A 19595-nucleotide genomic window follows, 5' to 3' on the forward strand; every position below is an offset into this window, starting at 1 on the left:
GCGCAAAAGTGAAGTGGGAGGGGGGCTTGATGATCAGTTGAGGGCCACTAATTCGCAAAATAAGGTGATTTTAGGTTATTTTTTTGGGAAACTGTGGGGGGGGGCGAAAGTAATTTTTGGGAGGGAGTGCACCCAACCTACACCCCCTAGATATGCCACTGCTGATTAACTATGTTATTTACTGATTGATTATGTTATCTATTGATTATAGTTGATTGATGAATGGATTGATTGACTGAATATTATTTTTTGATTGATTGATTGATTAACTAATTGGTAGAATGCTTGATTTAATACATTTCTGATAAGATGTCAGACAAATTAATAATTCATTCATTGGAAAGGAAGACAGTAATTGTTATGCACAAGCAATGCCACATTCTTGAAATATTGCTTATTATTTAATAGCATTATTATAAAGTGTCCAAGCAAAATATCAAGTAAAGTCAAGACAGATTAATGAAGAGTAAGGATTGAAAAAGTCTAAAATATACGAAGGTTTGTGTATTTGACTAAGGGTTATGGATGGGGAATGTAAAATGAATTAAAGGTAGCACTTAAAAAGATTACTGTATATAATCTTAGTAGTAAGTTTGCATACAGGGCTAAATGGAGGGGAAAATACAAAACAATTCAAGGAGCAAAATTATTAATATTAGAGTAAAAAGTATAGATGTTTTAACAAATTAAAATTGATAATTAAGATAAACACCAAAATTAGTTGGATTAAAATGTACATTAATATATGATACATAATACTGTAAAGATAAAATTTAAACAAGTTTGCAGTAACGCTCAACATATAAATATATATTAATAATAACAATAACAAATAAAAATAACGATAATAATAATATAAATTGTACATAGCAACCAAATAAAATATTTGCGAAAGAGAGAAATTCATCCCAGCTGTGAAATTTTAAAAAATCGGGTCTCCGTTATCCACTAGTTCACTGGGTCTGTATGGAAAAATTGGACAGCACTAGTTTAAAAGTGCATACACAGAAGGGAGATCAACATATATTCAAACACAAATAATTAAGACAAAATACTGAAAAACAATGAAATAGGAAATGATGCTGAGATCTTGATTAAAAGGTACTAAAGCGAATGCCAAATATTTCTAACACAAGATATCAAAGCAATTAGTAATCCAGAGGTCTTCATCAATGGTGTATACATATATAAAATGTTATGTTAATTTCAGCTATCTATCAGGTCTTTATAAAATATTAAAACATTTTGAAAAAAGAACAATTAACAGAAGAATGAAAGTTTTTAAAGCAAATTCAGAAATAAGAAACACAAACTGAAACACAAGCTTACAAATTAAAAAATATACATAAAAAAAACTCATAATTTTTGTTAAGAATTTGAACAGACAATTAAACGTTTAGTACGGTAAAGAGAGCATGCTTAAACCGAACACTCACTGCATCGGTCGACTGTCGGATGACGAATCCAACTTCACTCCCTGCGAGCGTTAGATGATGCGACGCTGTCTGCCGGTCGAGCTTAACACTCGGTTTGGGGCCCCCACACGCCGAGCACAAAGACTTGCGAGCGGACATGCCGATCGAGACTACAATAAAAAGGATATCTTGTCAACCACAAGTTGAAAATAAATCCAAGGCAAAAATAAATCCAAAGCAAAAATAAATCCAAGAAGAACAGAATTGCTTGAAAAGTCCTGCTAGTAATTTTCAAAGGCTAGATGTATCCGACTTCGAACAACGTCGAAAAGGGAATGAGGACGTTTGTTAGGGAGACGGTTCGCACGTGGCGCCTTGGGTCGGACAGTTCCATTTTTTTTCGAAGGGGTGTTCCGTTTTGGGAACAATGGCAATTAGTCGGTTATCCAGGTAAGTATTCACGAAATAGACGATGCGAAGCTGTCTGGTGATTGTCAGTGGCAGTCTAAACGGATCGTCATTAAAAACTATCTATTGCGCACGCATCGTGGCGTTGTGTTCTCTATAAAATCACGTTTGGCCGACGACTGCAGTGAGTGCCTGGCATAACAAAGCATTAAAACTAAAGAACAACTACGGGACTGCATTTTATACCTTTCTTCAAATGTCAATGGACCTTTTCCAGGCCTGAAATAAGCCAATACAAGTAATCAGCCTGATTACATGATCACAAAATACATAGTAATGTCAATAAGTTACACAATTTAAACTACTGAGTTTGTCTTATCTGTAACTATAAGTATTGCCCCAACAACAATAAACAAAATAGAATTATATTTACACAATTAAGAATTAAGGGCATGAAATTGTGTCACTATATGTGGCAAAGACAAGCCAAACCAGTCACTCGTCGCAAATCGTGTTACAGAGAAAATGGTCAAAACATGCTGGAATGTCAAATTTGTTTAAATCTATTTTATTGCATTAAATTAACCTTTATATATCTATACATCATTGTATGCTGTTATTTTCCCCATTTTCAATGTTAAAACAACAATTTTTAAGGATTTAAAGATAGTTTCTGCATGAGAAATGCCTGAAATAAATGATTTCTCATATATTGTTCTTTAAACAGCTGTGTGATAAAACGCTTGTAACTTCATAAGGAAATGTCCGATTTGAATGATTTTTTTTACCATTTTATAGCTATTATTTTACTCTCTAACATTGTATTAATAACGATTTTTGCGACGAGTGACTGGTTTGGCTTGTCTTTGCCACATATGGGGCTTACCATCTCAAAACCAGCCTTCCAGTGCAATATGTTAAACTGTGTAATTAGCATAAGAATGTGGCAGTAATGTATATTTTAGTACAGAAAAGCCATAGTGTGGAGAATAAGAATATATTAAAAAGTCAGTTTTTCATTTTTTTTTTTTTTTTGGTCACTGATACTGGTTTGAAAAAGACAGGCCTCATATAATAAACACCCTGTCTGTACTTCCTCATTGCCTGCTAGGTTTGAATATTTATGTCGTGATAAATGTGAGATGTTCCCACAACAGAATAAAGTGATCAGACATGGGATGACTTATCAATACTGCTTAAAGTTTGGCAACACCTTCTTTATACATTTATTGAAGTTCCTACAATAAATACAGGACTATCATCTTTGAGCTGTTGCAGCAAAACAGAAGCTACCGTTTCCGCATTTCCATCTGCTGTAGAGGAGCTTACAACTACTTAAATCACTCCCAATTATATTGCTAAATAAATGATTGAAGACACAGGACATTTTTCAACATCTAAGGTACATTTTTTGGCAAACATTAATGTTCTTGCACTACTTCAAAAAATATCATCAGGATTATTCCTGATGATACCTAAATAAAAGCAAAAAGTCATAAAAGATCCTTGTCAATTTTAGTGCACATCCTAATTCCTGCACTACTCATTGGTTTATATAGAAGGTTACACCTCTGCTGATTGTTTTATTATAAGTCAGCATTCAAATCGGCTCTCAGAAAGTTTGAAAGCCATCCAACCCAAGGCATGAGGCCAAGATGGAGCCCCTGGGCCAAGTTTAATCGAAACATAAACATTGCCATTTCTTATGGGATTATGTTAGATTGCATAATTCAATTCATTTATCTTATTACAAAAAGGGAATGAATATTTCCACTAAAATAGTTACAAAGGCCTTTTGAAACTTGTTGGCTCTTAACATAGCTTTGTATTGTATACAAATTATACACTGTGTATAAAAAGGTTTCAAATACAAATTATAAAATAACAATAAAACGTTGCTTTTAACTTTGTGGAGATATATAAACAGGAGTGACTTGTCTCAACGAGGAATACCTCTGCTAGTATTTTGCCTACTCCATGAAATTAAACAAAACAAAAATAAAGACCAATCCTTACATCATGCAATGAAAAACTCTCTTGTGTTTGCAATAGTTAGGCCTACAGAGGCTTGCGATTGTTATTGCTCAAATTTAATACCATTACTCTATCTTGGTGATTTTCCAAGCAAACCAATTAGCCATGTTTAGAACTTGTGGACAATTTCAAGCTATTAGAAGTGCAGGCTAACTAGCATTTCAAAAACCAGAAGCACTCAAAATGTACTTTTAGACTATTGTATTTGATGACAATATATTTTAAAAGAACACAAACAGCACACAATAACTCAATACCTATGCCATGTGACCCGGCCTTTGAATCTGCCCTTATATGTGCAATGCTATAAGGGTGGGCAAGGCAGGATAGGATTTATGTGAGTTTCTGGCTAAATTCAGCACTAAAGCTCAGCAAAATGACAATCCAATTATTTTTTTTTATTTTTTTTTTTTTTATGAAATACTTTAGAAAGCATACATTTAAATATTGTTTTTTTTTTGTTTTTTTGGTATTTTATGTAAAAAGTACACTTATTTTATACCATTTAAATGTTTTTCAACGCATGAATATATCACTTAAACATTCAAGTCAATAGCTTTAGAACTCTTATTCTTATACAATGTTACAAATATATCCTTATAAGCATTCAAAAAATATGCTTCTCTATTTAAACAATTCATCTGAAAAAGAAAACGTATATACATTTAGAAAAGATTAAATATATATTGTTACCTTTGCAGATCAAACAGCTCCTTGAACATACATAGTACATACAAAGGTTTAGCATCCTCATCAAGTCCCCATGGGGAGAAATCATACCTGCAATAGGATAAGCAGATAATATAAATAATTAGAACTTTCCAACAGTATGAATGTACTTTATAAAGATGTTCTCTTACTACATAAACTGTTACTATTCTACAAAACGCTTGTATGTGATTTCTTCTAAATCCTGGATGCCTGTGACAGTAGTATGTTCTCCAACAGGTAAAATAGAAATCAAAAGACAATTTGCAACAGGCCAAATCAATTAGTGCCAACAATTCAATAAATAAAATTGAGTAGATTAAAAAGAAATATGAAGTAGAATCTACATACAAAAGTCAAAAACATTGCAGACAGAAAACAAATCATCCTCATACCTAACTTGTTTTAGTTAAAACCAGGAATACAGAATCAATAGAGACAGAAAAACATTACATACTAGGCCTCTGCTGTGCTAATGAAATGTTTGTTTCAATTAGCATACCTTCATTCTATAAATATCTCAGGAAATCTGTGTACAGTTTTAAGAGCAAAATTGATAAGAGTTACAACAGCCTTTCAAATGTTTTTGTTCTAAAATGCTGTGTGATTCAAAATTGAAATTGAATTGGAATCGGTTGTATTTACCAGCACAGTAGATATTGATTGTAGAAGATCGTGTATTGTCTTTAATTTGATTGATTGGTTGATTGATTGATTAATTGATTAATTAGTTGGTTGATTGAGTGATTAGTTAATTTCTGGCCAATTTTATTTGTTTATATTGTTTGTATATACTGTTTGGTGCTGGGCCTTGTGTTATTCTTGTGATTGTTATGTTTATGGAAGGAAACTCAACTGAAATAAAAGTTGAATTGAATTAAATTGTATTTACCTAATTTGTTTTTACCAAATCGGAATTGAGAGCAGCTAATTCTTATTTATTTACTTAATTACTTCCCTAGAGAAATTGAGTTCGCTAGCCTATGGCTGTGTATTGTCACTCTATAAAAGCTTTTGTAGTACTGTATGTACTATTATGTGCATAAACTATTATGTAGGTATTGTTACTCAATGGACTATTATATATGTATGAATTATAATACAAACTGTTGTAATTAGTTATTCAATATGTATGGCAAGTGTGGCCATACAAACTATTATGTAGGTTATTGTTAAAAAAATACACTACAGTATTATGTTTGTATTATATACTACATACTGTTATGTAGTGTTACGTTTTGTGTCTCCATTCTACCATGATTCTACAAACTGTTATTGATCGATTAAATCAGGGGTTCTGAACTATATTGCAATAGGGGCCAAAATTGTTATTGAACATTTATGCTTTAAAATTATATAAATAGGAAGAAATATACAAATCTTATTTTTGGAGATTTTAAGGCAAGGTGACAGGCATAATAAAAATAATAAAAACATTTTACTTTTTCTGAAATTTAATTTTTTCTTCAAGGTGGCAGGTGTGCTAATTGGCAAAAAATAAAATTTTATTTTTATTCCAAATCATAACTATTGGCGGGCAGCAGGTTCGCTAAACAAGGTATAAAAAAAAAATCTTGAGTTACTCTATAAAATGTTATGAATGCATTATATAATATTCTAAACTCTATATACTTCAGAAAGGCAAGAAAATGTGCTGTTGTAATGCAGGAAATCCATAAAAAATAAAATCCTTAACCAGCTTCATTATTGAGTTCAAATTTAGGCCATTATAATACCCTTTATCAAGCAACCAGGCTTACCTAGCCAGGTCTGGTATTGGCTCCGGCACTCGCATATCTTTTAGCTTTCTGAATTCTTCCTCTGAACATTGCCTGTGGTAACTCAGTATCTCTAAGGCAACCCTGTGTTTCTGCTCTGACCGTCGAATCTTGTCGTACAGCTTGGCATGGTGCAACGCCAGGCCGCAGTACACGGCAAACGTTTCAAAGGCATGTTCGTCTGCCTGTGTAAATGCACCGTTCTTTTTATTTACCATCTGTACCACACCAATTATGCTAAGAGAAAGAGAGTACAGTAGAACATAATTTAAATTCAATTGATTTTCATTGGCAAGATATGATGAACACTGCACATTTTATAAACTGTTGAAAACATCACATTTTATAAAATAAGAAAAATAAATAAATAATTTTAATCACTCATTTACATTATTTTTATAATACCAATAATAATAATATTTATTGGATTCACTTTTGCAACAGTGACACACATCAGACAATACCTAATGATGCATCCAGAAAAAAATTAAAATAAATTAAATTAAATTGAAAACAAAAGATACAACAGAAACACAGATGAGTGGAAGGCCTATAATTGTATTCAATTCAATTATTTAAATACTTCCAAATAATAATAATAATAATGGATGAGTGGAAGGCCTATAATTTTATTCAATTCAATTATTTAAATACCTCCAAATGATTATAAGGAACATTATGTGTGAATCTAATACATACTGTAGTTACTACTATGTATTTAAGGGGCAGCTTAGCAGACACTTAATAACTATGGTAGTGAATACTTTTGTATCAACTGCCTTTATATTATTTTTTGATCAGATAATCAAATGAAATGGAATATACTCACTGTCCTCTAATCTTGATTGGCATACACAGCAGAGACTTCGTAACATACCCAGTTTGGATATCCACCTGTTTGTTGAACCTTTCATCCAGGTATGCATCAGGTATGTTAAGGTTCTCACCTGAGGTTGCAACATGCCCGGCAACTCCTTTACCAATTGGGAACCTTAAAAGGTATAAAAATAAATCATACAGGTTAAAAAAAATACAAAATATAAAAGAATCAAATGACATAATCCATTATCCTAACTCTCAGCTGCTTAGACTATACAATAGAGTAAATTATCATTGTCTCCAGTTGGATACAAATGTTATCATACTTAACAAAAAGCTGGAAACCTATCCAATGAATCCTGCGCTGTGCAGATATGCTTTTCTGTGGCAAAATTCACTATTCAAGTAAATATGTGATTTATGCTTTAGTTAGTTGAGGTGTAGGTGGTTGTTAAAATGCTTTCATTCCAATTCCAAAGTCCCACGTTCAGATCCAGAGGCACCAGAATTTTTTTATGAGGACTATTAGGGGCTTAGAGTTTGTTCTGGGACTCCTGACTTTTGTCATGGGGACTTTGTTGCTTTTGGGACCCTAAGTCCACACTACCTCAGCCTCATCATGGTTGTGGATGAGGTGAGGAAATGTTAAGAATATGGCACCTCTAGATGGCCGTAATAAATAATTATTGAAAAGATAAAAGATATAAGGCACTCGTCTGAATAAATAAATGAAATTAAATGACTAAAAAATCTCCATTTACCTAAGATTTTTAGGGAGACTAAGTTTACAGAGATTCTCCTTTTCAGCTGAAACTGTGGAATAATCTGGAAGTCTTACCCACTATAAATATGGTTTTAAAAACTGTACCTGATTTCTTTCTGATCTTTTGTGACTACCTGGCTGCCTTGGCCATCACCCACATCAAAAATTCTTGCATACAGTTCCTGGCTCTTGTTGTCAACCAGAAACAGAGACGCCCTGTCAGCACTAACTAAACGCTGTGCAAAATTCTGTAAAACAAGTTTTCAGAGTTTTAGTTTTAATTACACAACCATATACCAACTTAAGAAAACATAGGCAACTCATGCAAATGCTAGTATAATTCCAATATCCAACTCTTACTCACTTATCTTCAAAGCACTATATCATCAAAAGAAAATAGAGAAGTACTAAATAATACATGCAGAGTATTTTATAAATTACTGAAACTAAAAAAAAATATATTTTCAATAACAATAATTGTTATAACCTTTGCATTGACAACAAGCAAGCACTTAACGCATCATTCCGCCCACCACCCCACCTCATTTAAGAAGAAAAACAGAAGTTATGTCAATAAAATTCAGATAAATATGAATGAAAAAATGGAGCGAACAACACCCATTGTCTCACTTTCCTGTGTAATTTCCTATACCGCCATATTTTCTTCCTGTCATCTGTGGGGCAACTGATGGGTTAAGTACGTAAACAATACAAAGGTTACATAATATCACAGATGTTAATTTTATTAAAATCCAATTTATTCTCTGAAAAAAAATTGTTAAGATAAAAAATTAGACAAACATCAGTAGTTTGCAGGTACAGCATACCAAAGACGGAGATGGGATAAAGTAGAAAGCTGACAAATTTAAAGCATTATTTACTGCAGAATTGTTTACAAACTAGAAAAATAAATGATTCAGATACTGCTCTGTCAATTTATAAACCTTTATTATACATCTATAATATTATATAATCTTCGTATTTTTAAACTTGTGCATGTCAGTGCACCTACAGCCCCCACCCTTTATTTTACGAGAAATACAAAAGTTATGTAAGTAAAATTCAGGATATGACATGGTCATGCATAAAAAATACAGCAAAGATCACTACTGTCTTTGTTTTCCTGTGCAATTTCCTAAAACGTTGATGTTTTTCTACATGTTGGCTGTGCATGCACTGATGCGTTAAGTGCGCACATATAAACAATACAAGGAGTCCATGTTCAAGGCTGATTTTTAATTCATTACAGGTGGTTTATCTTTAATGGCGAGTGGCTAATGTAAAATAATTCCATTGGAATTGTTTTTTTACCCCGTCTTTTAATAATAAAATAAATGGTCTATAAATGACATGCAAAAGCATACTGTACTTAATCATTATGTTATAATTATATCATATTATTATTTGAATTATAAAAGAACAATTTCATAAGAAGAGATCAGATAAAAAATGGATAAATGGAAAGATTTTTCTAGATAAATAACGAGAAAGGTTACAAAAAAAAAAACGACAGGCTATGTGTGCCCAAATGCAAAAATACTTTGCCATCAGGGGTTTCAACCGTAGCCCTTTACAACAAACCTTTAGTCAAAGAGGATCCCCATAACATGAACAATACATACAAAGTAAATGTCAGTAATTTACATATAGAGTTGCCCTTCAATTCTAGACCACCTTTGAGACCTGAAAAGTTAGGGTGGTCTCAGTGTTTGCTCTCCAATTCGAGGGTTAGCCGGACACCAGACGATCGCTAGCAGATGCAATTCCACGAAGCACGCAACGCGACAACACGTGCACAACATCGTTTTTAATGACAATCAATTTATACTGCCACTGACAATCAGCAGATGGCATCGCGTTGTCTAGCACTGACAGGGAGCGAAGTTGGATTAGTCGTGCAACAGTGATTGAAGATCATTACTTTTAGTACTTTGAAAAATGTGTTCTCGAATTATGGGGTTGTACAATTAGAAGAGCCTTGAGTTAGATGGCAGCATAGATTCTCTATAAAATTTAAAACTTCACCAATTTAATTAAGACAATATGCTCAATCTTAATAGAATTAAAATCTCACATCCCAAGATACAAGATAAAAAATTTATTGTCTCCAGTTAAAATAAACGAAGAAATTACAATGCTCGCAAGAAGAACAATTCCAAGAAAATCACATTAAAATTGGTCAAGGTAAAAAATAATCAACATCAAAATTCCATCAAAAAGCACACAAAAATTTAAAATTGTAGAAGGCCTACAATATTTACAGATAATGAAAAAATGTTAGAAGAGAACAAAAAAGGGTTACATATTTTAAAAAGGAGAAACTACTCAAGAGGAAAAAAGAGGAACAATAACAACCAAAATAATAACCTTACCATTATTTTCATTATGACACTATCCATACTTATAATATCTTGGAATATGGATCTAAAGGAAAAAAATTAAAATGAAATTACTGTATTTATTTATAGAAAGCTTGATAACAGATAATTTGTGTATTAATAAATAAATTATTGCACTTTTAAATTATTAACAGAAAGCTTCATATTAACAGATTAGAAGTGTATTAATAAGCACATTATTGCACTTTTTAATTATTTATAGAAAGCTTGATAACAGATATTTTAGAAGATGCGTCTTAGGAGTTTTTCAAAAAAATTCTTAAGACGCATCTTTTTTCCTAATCCATAATTGTATTTTTAATAATTTTTAATCATTCTTGTGATGGTTTTTTTGTATATTGTAATCCTAATTGCTAAATTTTCTAATTTGTATATATTCTTGAAATTTTTTTTGCATTTTTTTGTAATCTTTTGAATGTGTAAATTTCTTATTTCTAATGTGCTTTCACTTGTATCAATAATGTAAATTAAAAAATCTATTTTTGTACAGCGCTTTGGTCTCTCGGAAAAGTGCTTTATACATCCAAATAAATAAATAAAATAAATTTTAATAAGTAAATTATTGCACTTCTTAATTCTTACAAATCTTGATAACAGATAATTAAAAAGTGCACTGATAAGAAAATTATAAAGGATTGAACTAACACTTGAATACAAAAAAGTATACTATACATTGACCGTATTCGACTGGTGCGTCTTGTTGACAACGATATTTTGTTGACCATTATTTTTATTCAACTGGTTTGTAAAATAGACTTTCTGGACAACGGAAATCAACGTCAACCAGGGTGCGTTAATTTACAAAAGCTATCCACATGACCAAAACAAACATGACCAATTGCCTTGATATAATTTAGATTAAATTTCAGAAAATAATAAATATATTTACAAACATAAAGCCAAAAAATAATTGTAGGCTAACAGAATTCAAAAAACTGCATGAAAACATTTTTATACAAAAATCCCATACTGCCAAAAGCTGAAGCCAACTTGATTCGCTAGCATGTATCACGGTAACTACACAACTATTTTGTTTTGTATTTACCAGATTTCTATTCGTCCAGGCGTAGTTTAATGAAGAATGACCAGTCGAATACAGCCATTGGTTAACAATTATTATTTAAAATATTATTTACTTAGATAATAAAAACATTAATCAAGATTCAATTCTGGTAATCAAATGAAAGTACTGATATCCTTTTTTTACATAGAATAAAGATTATCTATTTTCACCTTGACACAAGCTTCATTAAATCTGATTAATTTTATTAATCATTTGGATATATATTTTTTTTAATACTTAGCTTATTCTGAAAGTTGAACAATGAACTATAAGTTGTTTATAAAGTTACTATGGAAATGCTTATAAAGGCAAACCAATGTACCATGCATTAGATTCTATTGGTCAAATGGCCAAGATCTTGCATCATCGCAGCCAATCACATGATGAAAAACTAGAGAAGTTATTATGTATTCAGAGTATATGAATACTTGAAACATTATGCAATTAATCATTTTGAATATAATTTATAGTAATCTTACTTGGTCACATTCATAATGAAGTCATTAAGTTTCCGTTGCCTTGTCATGTTTTGATAGATCTGTTTTCGAATTAAAAAATCAATATTGATTATACAATCATATAGAGATATAAGAACTAGGTCAGGCAGATATTTATTGCTTGCTTATCCTGGAATTGTGAATGGCATGCTGGGAAATGTGTTAAAAGAAAATGCCCGCAATTGGTCATTGTGAACATCGGCTCTTAATTGTGTTAAGAAATGCAATACATCACTGTGTGGTTACTTCATATCAATTACCTAGCCCTTTAAAAGATAAATTAAAAACATGTACAAAGTATGGTGAAAAAACGCTGATGATACAAAGACTGATCCCACCTGCCTCAATGACTTGAAAAAAATGAACTAAACCGCTATCAAGTGGCTCGCCAAGGCCGTGAAATAAGATACATACATATACATATAGGACGAGACATATTATAAATGCTGTTTTGTGGAACTGCTACTTGACAATAACAATTTTGAATAAACAATCTTGTTTTTCAACTGCTAGTGCACCACAATAATTTCATTAAATTCACAGATTTGAAACAATTTAACAGAAGTCTGACAAATAATGTAAATAATGAATGAAAGATGTGCCTGTGATACTTTGTGTAAACATTAAAATCACTTAAAGAATATTTTAAAATATTATCATTGAAATAACAGTATGAAACTAATTTGTACATTCAAATTTAGATTGAAGATCTATTAAAGTAGTAGTAGATTACGGAGCTGTTTCTACTGCAAGATTTACACCCTTTTTTAAACTGTTATTAAAAAACAGGGTTAAATTTCTGTAGAATAATAAAGTTTGTCATGACCCACATTCAATGACATATTTTTATGCCTCCTGATTCGCAGCTGGTAAAATACAGAGAAAATAGAAAACGGTGTAGTTACTGAAGGCTTTACAAAAGCATGCAGACTGACGAGGTAATGACTTTGTCTGAAAGACTAGAGGGAGGTGGTAAAAACTGGGCAATAGAGGTTCCAAATTTGATTTCTGGAAGCTACGATATTTATTAGCTTCAAAATATTGTTGCTATGTCAATTTTTATGTTATATCTTTAGGAGAAAGGAGTTATGTAAGACCTTAAGTGTACTTCAAGCGTAAACAGGCCTAGACTCACACTGCATCTCCATGATCTTTTAATGGATGCCTTGCAGAACTTAACCAGATTTTGCCTAATTACTTCTTGATAAAATATATATATCAAAATTAACAATTATCTGGAAAAAAAAACAACTCATATATCGCCTAGGGAGTAGACTATTATTTACAAAACTCTTCATCTAGAGTAATGACGTAAATTCACTACATCATATTTCAATTCAATACAATAAGCATATAAACAAGGAAGGACAGCTATTTCCCTTATTGTATCAGGTGGTGCTATTGAGAGCTGCATAATGGTGTGTACAACAGGTAAATGACAGGGTGCTCCATCTTGTTTTGAGCTTCAGGCTAACCCCATGACATCAATTTCATTTATTGTATAACTTTCAAGACCTATTTTAATTTTAGAATGTAAATTTTCAGTAAAGACTTCTTACATTTTCTTTGCATTGTCCACTTTCCATGTATTAATGACATCAGCCAGGACCTCCCTTGGACAAGACATCTATCCATCTATTAAAATCTACCTTCCAACTTGTAATTAAACGTCACAATGTAGTAAACTTAAGAAAAATGGATTAGGTCAAGATGTCGAATTATGAAACATGCTTGGAACCTTGACTTCCAACGATCCCCAAATTCATTACAAATAACTATGTAAAATTTAATAATGAACTATCATGTGAATTTGAAATTAGAAACCATCCGATGAAAATAGCTGGCACTATTTTAATTCTTTGCCATTCACATAATATCAGAGTAAAATACAAGATAGCATGCCTAGCCTGTATACAGACACAACATGAAATTCAAAAATGTTACGAAATAGAATGATATAGTTAATTGTACAGGAAATAAATTATTGAACAGAGTCAGTTGAAAAACAGATAAATACTGATTATTGTTGTAACTATTGTTTTTCTTTACTTTATTACATTATATATTTGACATATTTATGTTGTTTGTGCATTATGATGACCAACAATAGTGGACTTGCTAAAACTGCAGCTTTAGTCAATTTGTGAATAACCTTACATTTCATTAGTTCTTCTTTTGAATATGGCGAGATTTTTTTTATTCCTTGTTTCGCGTACTTAATTTTTTTAAAGTCATCGGAGGAGGGCAGAATAAAAATAAAAATTAATTTTTTTTTCTTATTTAGCAAATAGTTTTGCAAAAAACATCCAGACGGAGGAGAAAATTAAAATAAAATTTATTGGTGAATGTAAAATAGGATGGTTAAATACTTCAAATTGATATAATTGGAAAGAAATATACATTTCTTATCTTTGGAGATTTCAGGGCAGCAGAGGTCGTAATAAAAATAAAGAAAAACTTTAATTTTTTTCTGAAATTTCCATTTTTCGTGGTGGCGGGTGCGCTAATTGGCCAAAAATAAAACTTATTTTTATTCGAAATCACCAATATTTGCTAAGGTGGGTTCGTTAAACAAGGTATAAAAAAGTCTTGCCTAAGTGCAAGTAAACCTTGGCCTGATGTTAATGATTTTGTTTGTAGTATTAGCTGGTTTCTTAAACATTTATGATCAAAACAAATGTTTGATTGAGTTATTATCAACCGCTTTCCAATTTGATTTTGAAGGTCAGTTGCAATATATTTAGAAATTATGATATTTATGATTTATATCACCTTTCAGAATTCCTACAAGCCAGTGATAAACGATATTTTATTGCTGTTGGCTTGACAATTTTCTATCTTTCCTTCAATAGAGCTAAATAATACACAAAAGATAGGAAAAGTAATAAAAATATTATTGTCACTGGTGTTGATGATCCACTTACCTCATTTTCTGAATTTGATGTGCTAACGTGCTATAGACAAATATTCACCAAACAACATGGATTTACATAAAAAAAGAAAACAGAAGAATACCAGTAAGCCATTGAAGTACTAATAAGACATAAATTATGATAACAAGGCAAAAAAAAAAAGCAGCAAGGAAGCATAAATTTGCAATGGATGTGCACTTGACACCTTCCCCTTCTCCATCACACATGCAATGTGTCAAATCATTCTAGCTGTCAAGTTATCTGTGAATTGTGTATGTTCATTCAAATTAATGCAAACATCTTGCAATCTAAGTGTACAAACCACACATGCTATAGTAATTATAAAGTCACATTTATAGCATATGTGCTCCACATCAAGAAAAAAAAATATAGGCCTTTATTTACTTTCATATGTACACATTTCACATTAAAAATTATCTTGCACATCCAAGATATCTTGGGAATTTACATGCTCTGCAGGTAATAACCAAACATTATGTATTGATATAGATTTTTAAATATATCAAATTTTGTATTCAGCAAGGAAATTCACAACTGATCTCTTGCATAATTCATAAAAATATCTACACATAAAGGTACTGTGTCAAAAAACACATTTTATAAATAAAACTGACATTTTTCAATTTTTATACAGTCCGCCCACCCCACCCCCAATTCGAGACCCCTCTAAGTACCAAATAATTAACTATCACATAACACTGAGCTCACCCTCTAATTATGATTATGATGTCTCTCTTTAAAAAAATAAGTACGCGAAACGAGGAATTAAAAAAGTCTCGCCTTATTATCTTTTTTATGCATTTTTAAACTGGTTTTTAAAAAGCAATGTTTAGTTTTACTAGGCCATTGGATGAATCAGAAACTCGCTCGATCGAGAGCTGCTTATTGAAGATTGGGAAAATAAGGCGAGGCCAGGTAACAGAAAAGAAAATAACATCTTTCTTTTGTGAAATAAAGTATAAATTTTATGTTTACTTAATACAGTATGCTATTCAGATTGTTTTTCAATGTAAACAGCTTCAAGTAGGTGAAAACAATTGTGACCCAAGCTCACAAAAGGGCTGTAAACTCGCACCGCACTGTATTGAGGAACAAGCCCCCATAGCCAAAATAGGGCGTAGAAAGTGAATTTTGTGTGAATTGGGTTTTTGTGTAATAAATATAGTATAAATTTTAGTTTCAGTTTAAAATTATAACTGTAAGAGGTAAAATTTAGCCATTTTCGGATGGGAGCTAGTGAAAAATGAATAGAAACCTGCTGAAAATAAAAGCATTTTTCTCAAAACTTGATTTAAAGAAAGTTGATAAGATGACAATTATTCAAACGGTCATAACTTTGCTTCCAGACACCCGATTGAGTTCAACTGTAATTTTAAAGTAAATGATATGTTCTATGTCATTATAACAAATCATTTTGGCCTGAGGACGAGTTTACAGCCCTTTTAAAAAATTAGAAAAAGTAAACAACAATTTCATTGAAATAAATAAATAGTTGTCTTTTGGAGACCACATTTATCTTCGGTCTTCACTAAGTTTCAGGTTCGGTTACCCTCTAATTACGCTGTTTGGAGACGACTTCTAGCCTGTGGTCTCTATTCAGAGATTTATAATTCGAGACCAAACCCACACGACCACCGCAAATTTCAGGCACACAAAGTGATCTCAAAATTGTAGGGCGGACTGTACTAATAAAGCTCTGTCACGATTATCAAATTTTCTTTGACAAAAAACCGTTATGCCCATATTTAGTTATGATGTGCATATATATGGTCATGATGTGATGTCATAGTGACCATATTTAGGCATGTCACATGTTTTTGTCAAATAAGATTTTACAGTCTGGACAGGGCTTAACATTTTCTTTAAAGGGAAAACTTTTTTGTTAGAAGCTGTGGTGAACACAGAATTTTTTGCCAGGATGGCGCTAGTGGCAATAGAGGACTTATGGTCCAAATATGCGAAGCCTATTGTTAAAGAGTAAGGGCTTGTGATGTTCCTTTACCTACTGTGTTGGGGGGAGGGGATGTTCCAGGGGCCATTCCTTCATGAAGCTTTAAAATTTGAGCTATTTTAATTTCTTACATTTGATTTCTCACTTGGTTAGTGAGTCTTTATTGGTTGCCGGGGGAAACAGCAGTATTAAATTAAAAAAACTGTTGTGTGACAAAAATTGTTTGATCAACCATTGATGCCATCCACTTTCGCTAAGCAATCTTTGTTAAATGCTGTATAAATGGATTGTACTGCGCGAGAAGAATATTTTTCTCCGTCACTTGTCGCCACCATGGTCTGTTTAAATTGGCCTAAAGTGCGATACAACCGTCACTCAAAGGGTGTTTTCCATGAAATGAACATCAAACTGTTAGTCAGGTTTAGTAAATTATGTGGTACTTTACTGAACTTGAGAGCATATCAATCAAGATGAATATCTTCAATCAGCCCAGTATGAAATATTTTTCTCTGTAAGTAGGTAATCAAATGATTTTATCAAATGGTTTTAACTCATTCATTTAGCACATTTTCTCATTTCTTTCGGTTCTCTAAATTTCCCTATTTAAGATTTTACAAAATGTAATTAACCCATTCATTCAGCATTTACTCTTAACTTTCGTTTCAAATATATTACTCCCTTTAAGTAGTTAAATCCGCTCAAATGCTGTTAACTTGTTCTTTCAGCACATTATATATTTATTCCTTCTAAGTGGTTGTTTCCAAACGTGATAACTTGCACATCAATTAACGTTATAAATATTCACACTTTCCATACTTTTTGTTGCAATTTTTCACAATATTTTAATAAGTTTCCTCAATCTAAATTCATTTTGAATTCAATCTCACACTTTACTTTAACTAAAACCAATTTATGCAGAATTTCAAGAAAGTTCCAAACATGATTAACTTCTACACCAATTTACGGTATAAATATATTCACACTTTGCATACTTTGTGTTGTAATTTAAATATTTTAATAATTTCTTCAATGTAAACTAATTTTGAATTCAATCTCAAACTTCACTTAATTAAATGTTTAATTCAAGATCAGATGAAACTACTTAAGAAAATATTGTACCCAAAATTGCGCATAATCTACAAAACATTATCAACTACTGTAATTACATTAAAAATTCAAGAACACTATATTCTGTTCATTCATTTTCCATATCAAAACAAATTAAGCAAGATTTTATTCAATTTTCTTAGATTTTAATTACCAATTTATTTATGACTTGACTTGCTAAAATCTGTGATTATATTTTAGACCAATGAAACTTAGTATCAACAAACCTTAATCAACCCTTCAATCAATCAATTGTTTCATGTATATGGGAATTATATACATATGCTAGATTGATATATTATAAATAATAAACACATTAGAAATAGTTCTTACTATTTGTTTAACTGACTTTTGATTTACTTTTATTTAAGTTATACGTATGTTTACTTTATTTATTTCCACATATATTGGCTCATGGGTTAAACTCATGGGTTTCCATAAAATCGCTATCGGAGACAGCTTTCGGTGATGCTGATTGCTTGGTCAAATCGGAGAGCCTTTCCGATTGCGTCGAGGGCTGCTACGCAGTATGACAATTGCACTGACAACACTGTAGCGACAGTGTAGCGATTTCAAGGAAACCAAGCTTAATTGTATGAAAATGGCAGCTATTATATGGGACAATACACAGACATTTATCAACAAGAAATATGACAGATGCAAAATTTAAAAAGAAAAGTTGAGATTAAATGTTTGGTAAAATGTTGAAAACTCCACTATGCTTGTGATTTAGTGTAGGAGGTTTTGTTAGTATGAAAATATGCTCTTTACATCACTGTTAGTTCTATATATATATATGCTATCACAACATATCACTTTGCACCCTACAGCAATAATTGCATTGTTGCTACATTATATAGCTACTATTCAACTTAAACTTAAACTTTCTTTAGTGTTTTAAATCAGGATGTACTTATGATATTTTTTGACATTTTTCTTTGGCTACAGATGAAAGATGAAAGGGGTGATCATGAAATTTAAACATTGCAACATCAGCACAGAAAACATGCAGAAACAGCATAGTGAAAATGCAAGTGAGATTAAAAAACATGTACTGATAGTTTACAAAGACTCTTTACCTCTGCGTAGTAGTAAGTAACACATCCCCATACTAAAAAGTTGCTTGCAATCTGCAAAGTGAAGAAAAAACCATATTATTTAAGCTAATTCAAAATTCAAAAATCAAATCAGTATAATCCTGGTTCTTAAATCTAATGTACTGCACATTTTCCATATGATACAATGCGCACAAATCTACATCGGCAATAATTACACAATGGTACTATAAGAATTTTCATTTCTGTAGATGAAGCTTTTAAATAGTAAAACAATACAGATAACCACTGCTGCATAACAGAGGCTTTCTCTATGACTGAATTAAATTTGACTCCAATAAACATCAACAGAACTTAGCAGACTTTTACTCACCTAAATTACCAATAACAAAATATATTCAAAAACAGTATACAGTAAATAGAATTAATTTCTGTGCTATATAGCAAATAAAAAAAAATCTTTCTGCTGCTTCATTCTTGGGTCATTTCAAAGCATAAACAACATTCCGTTTCATAATTCAACATTGTTCAGAAACCATCGCTTCACTAACAAGTTGTTCCAGTCTGAAACAAACCGATTGAAACATTGTTAACCACCGGCCCAGAAATTGAAATGAAATATATACCTACCTCTTCTTCAGCCTCTGTGAAGCCAGGGTGATTGT

At 31.6% G+C, this 19595-nt stretch overlaps 1 protein-coding gene across 6 annotated transcripts in view; it reads right to left on the reverse strand.

Annotated features, from left to right (window-relative positions):
- The window catches only part of LOC117118245 (probable 3',5'-cyclic phosphodiesterase pde-5), a 29286-nt gene extending 9697 nt beyond the window's left edge, over positions 1-19589 (reverse strand). For 3 of the 6 annotated variants that reach the window (XR_004447020.1, XM_033262770.1, XM_033262769.1), the window contains exons 1-8: positions 13444-13485; positions 11867-11925; positions 10298-10349; positions 8031-8173; positions 7173-7334; positions 6326-6580; positions 4551-4637; positions 2070-2102 (exon numbers count right to left, since the gene is read on the reverse strand). Coding sequence is in view for 5 of the 6 variants with exons in the window: in XM_033262770.1 (XP_033118661.1) it covers positions 2070-2102; positions 4551-4637; positions 6326-6580; positions 7173-7334; positions 8031-8173; positions 10298-10349; positions 11867-11925; positions 13444-13470 (818 nt within the window). In the remaining variant the exon portion in view is untranslated. Of the gene's footprint in view, positions 1-2069; positions 2103-4550; positions 4638-6325; positions 6581-7172; positions 7335-8030; positions 8174-10297; positions 10350-11866; positions 11926-13443; positions 13486-14808; positions 14839-18954; positions 19006-19560 lie in introns of those variants that run through there. The other 3 variants (XM_033262772.1, XM_033262773.1, XM_033262771.1) reach the window with 3 other exon arrangements.
- Between the last annotated feature and the right edge of the window lie 6 nt (positions 19590-19595).

The sequence above is a fragment of the Anneissia japonica genome, unplaced genomic scaffold, assembly GCF_011630105.1.
Source record: "Anneissia japonica isolate Jap-2015-1 unplaced genomic scaffold, ASM1163010v1 scaffold288059_len961885_cov194, whole genome shotgun sequence".
Lineage (NCBI taxonomy): Eukaryota > Metazoa > Echinodermata > Crinoidea > Comatulida > Comatulidae > Anneissia > Anneissia japonica.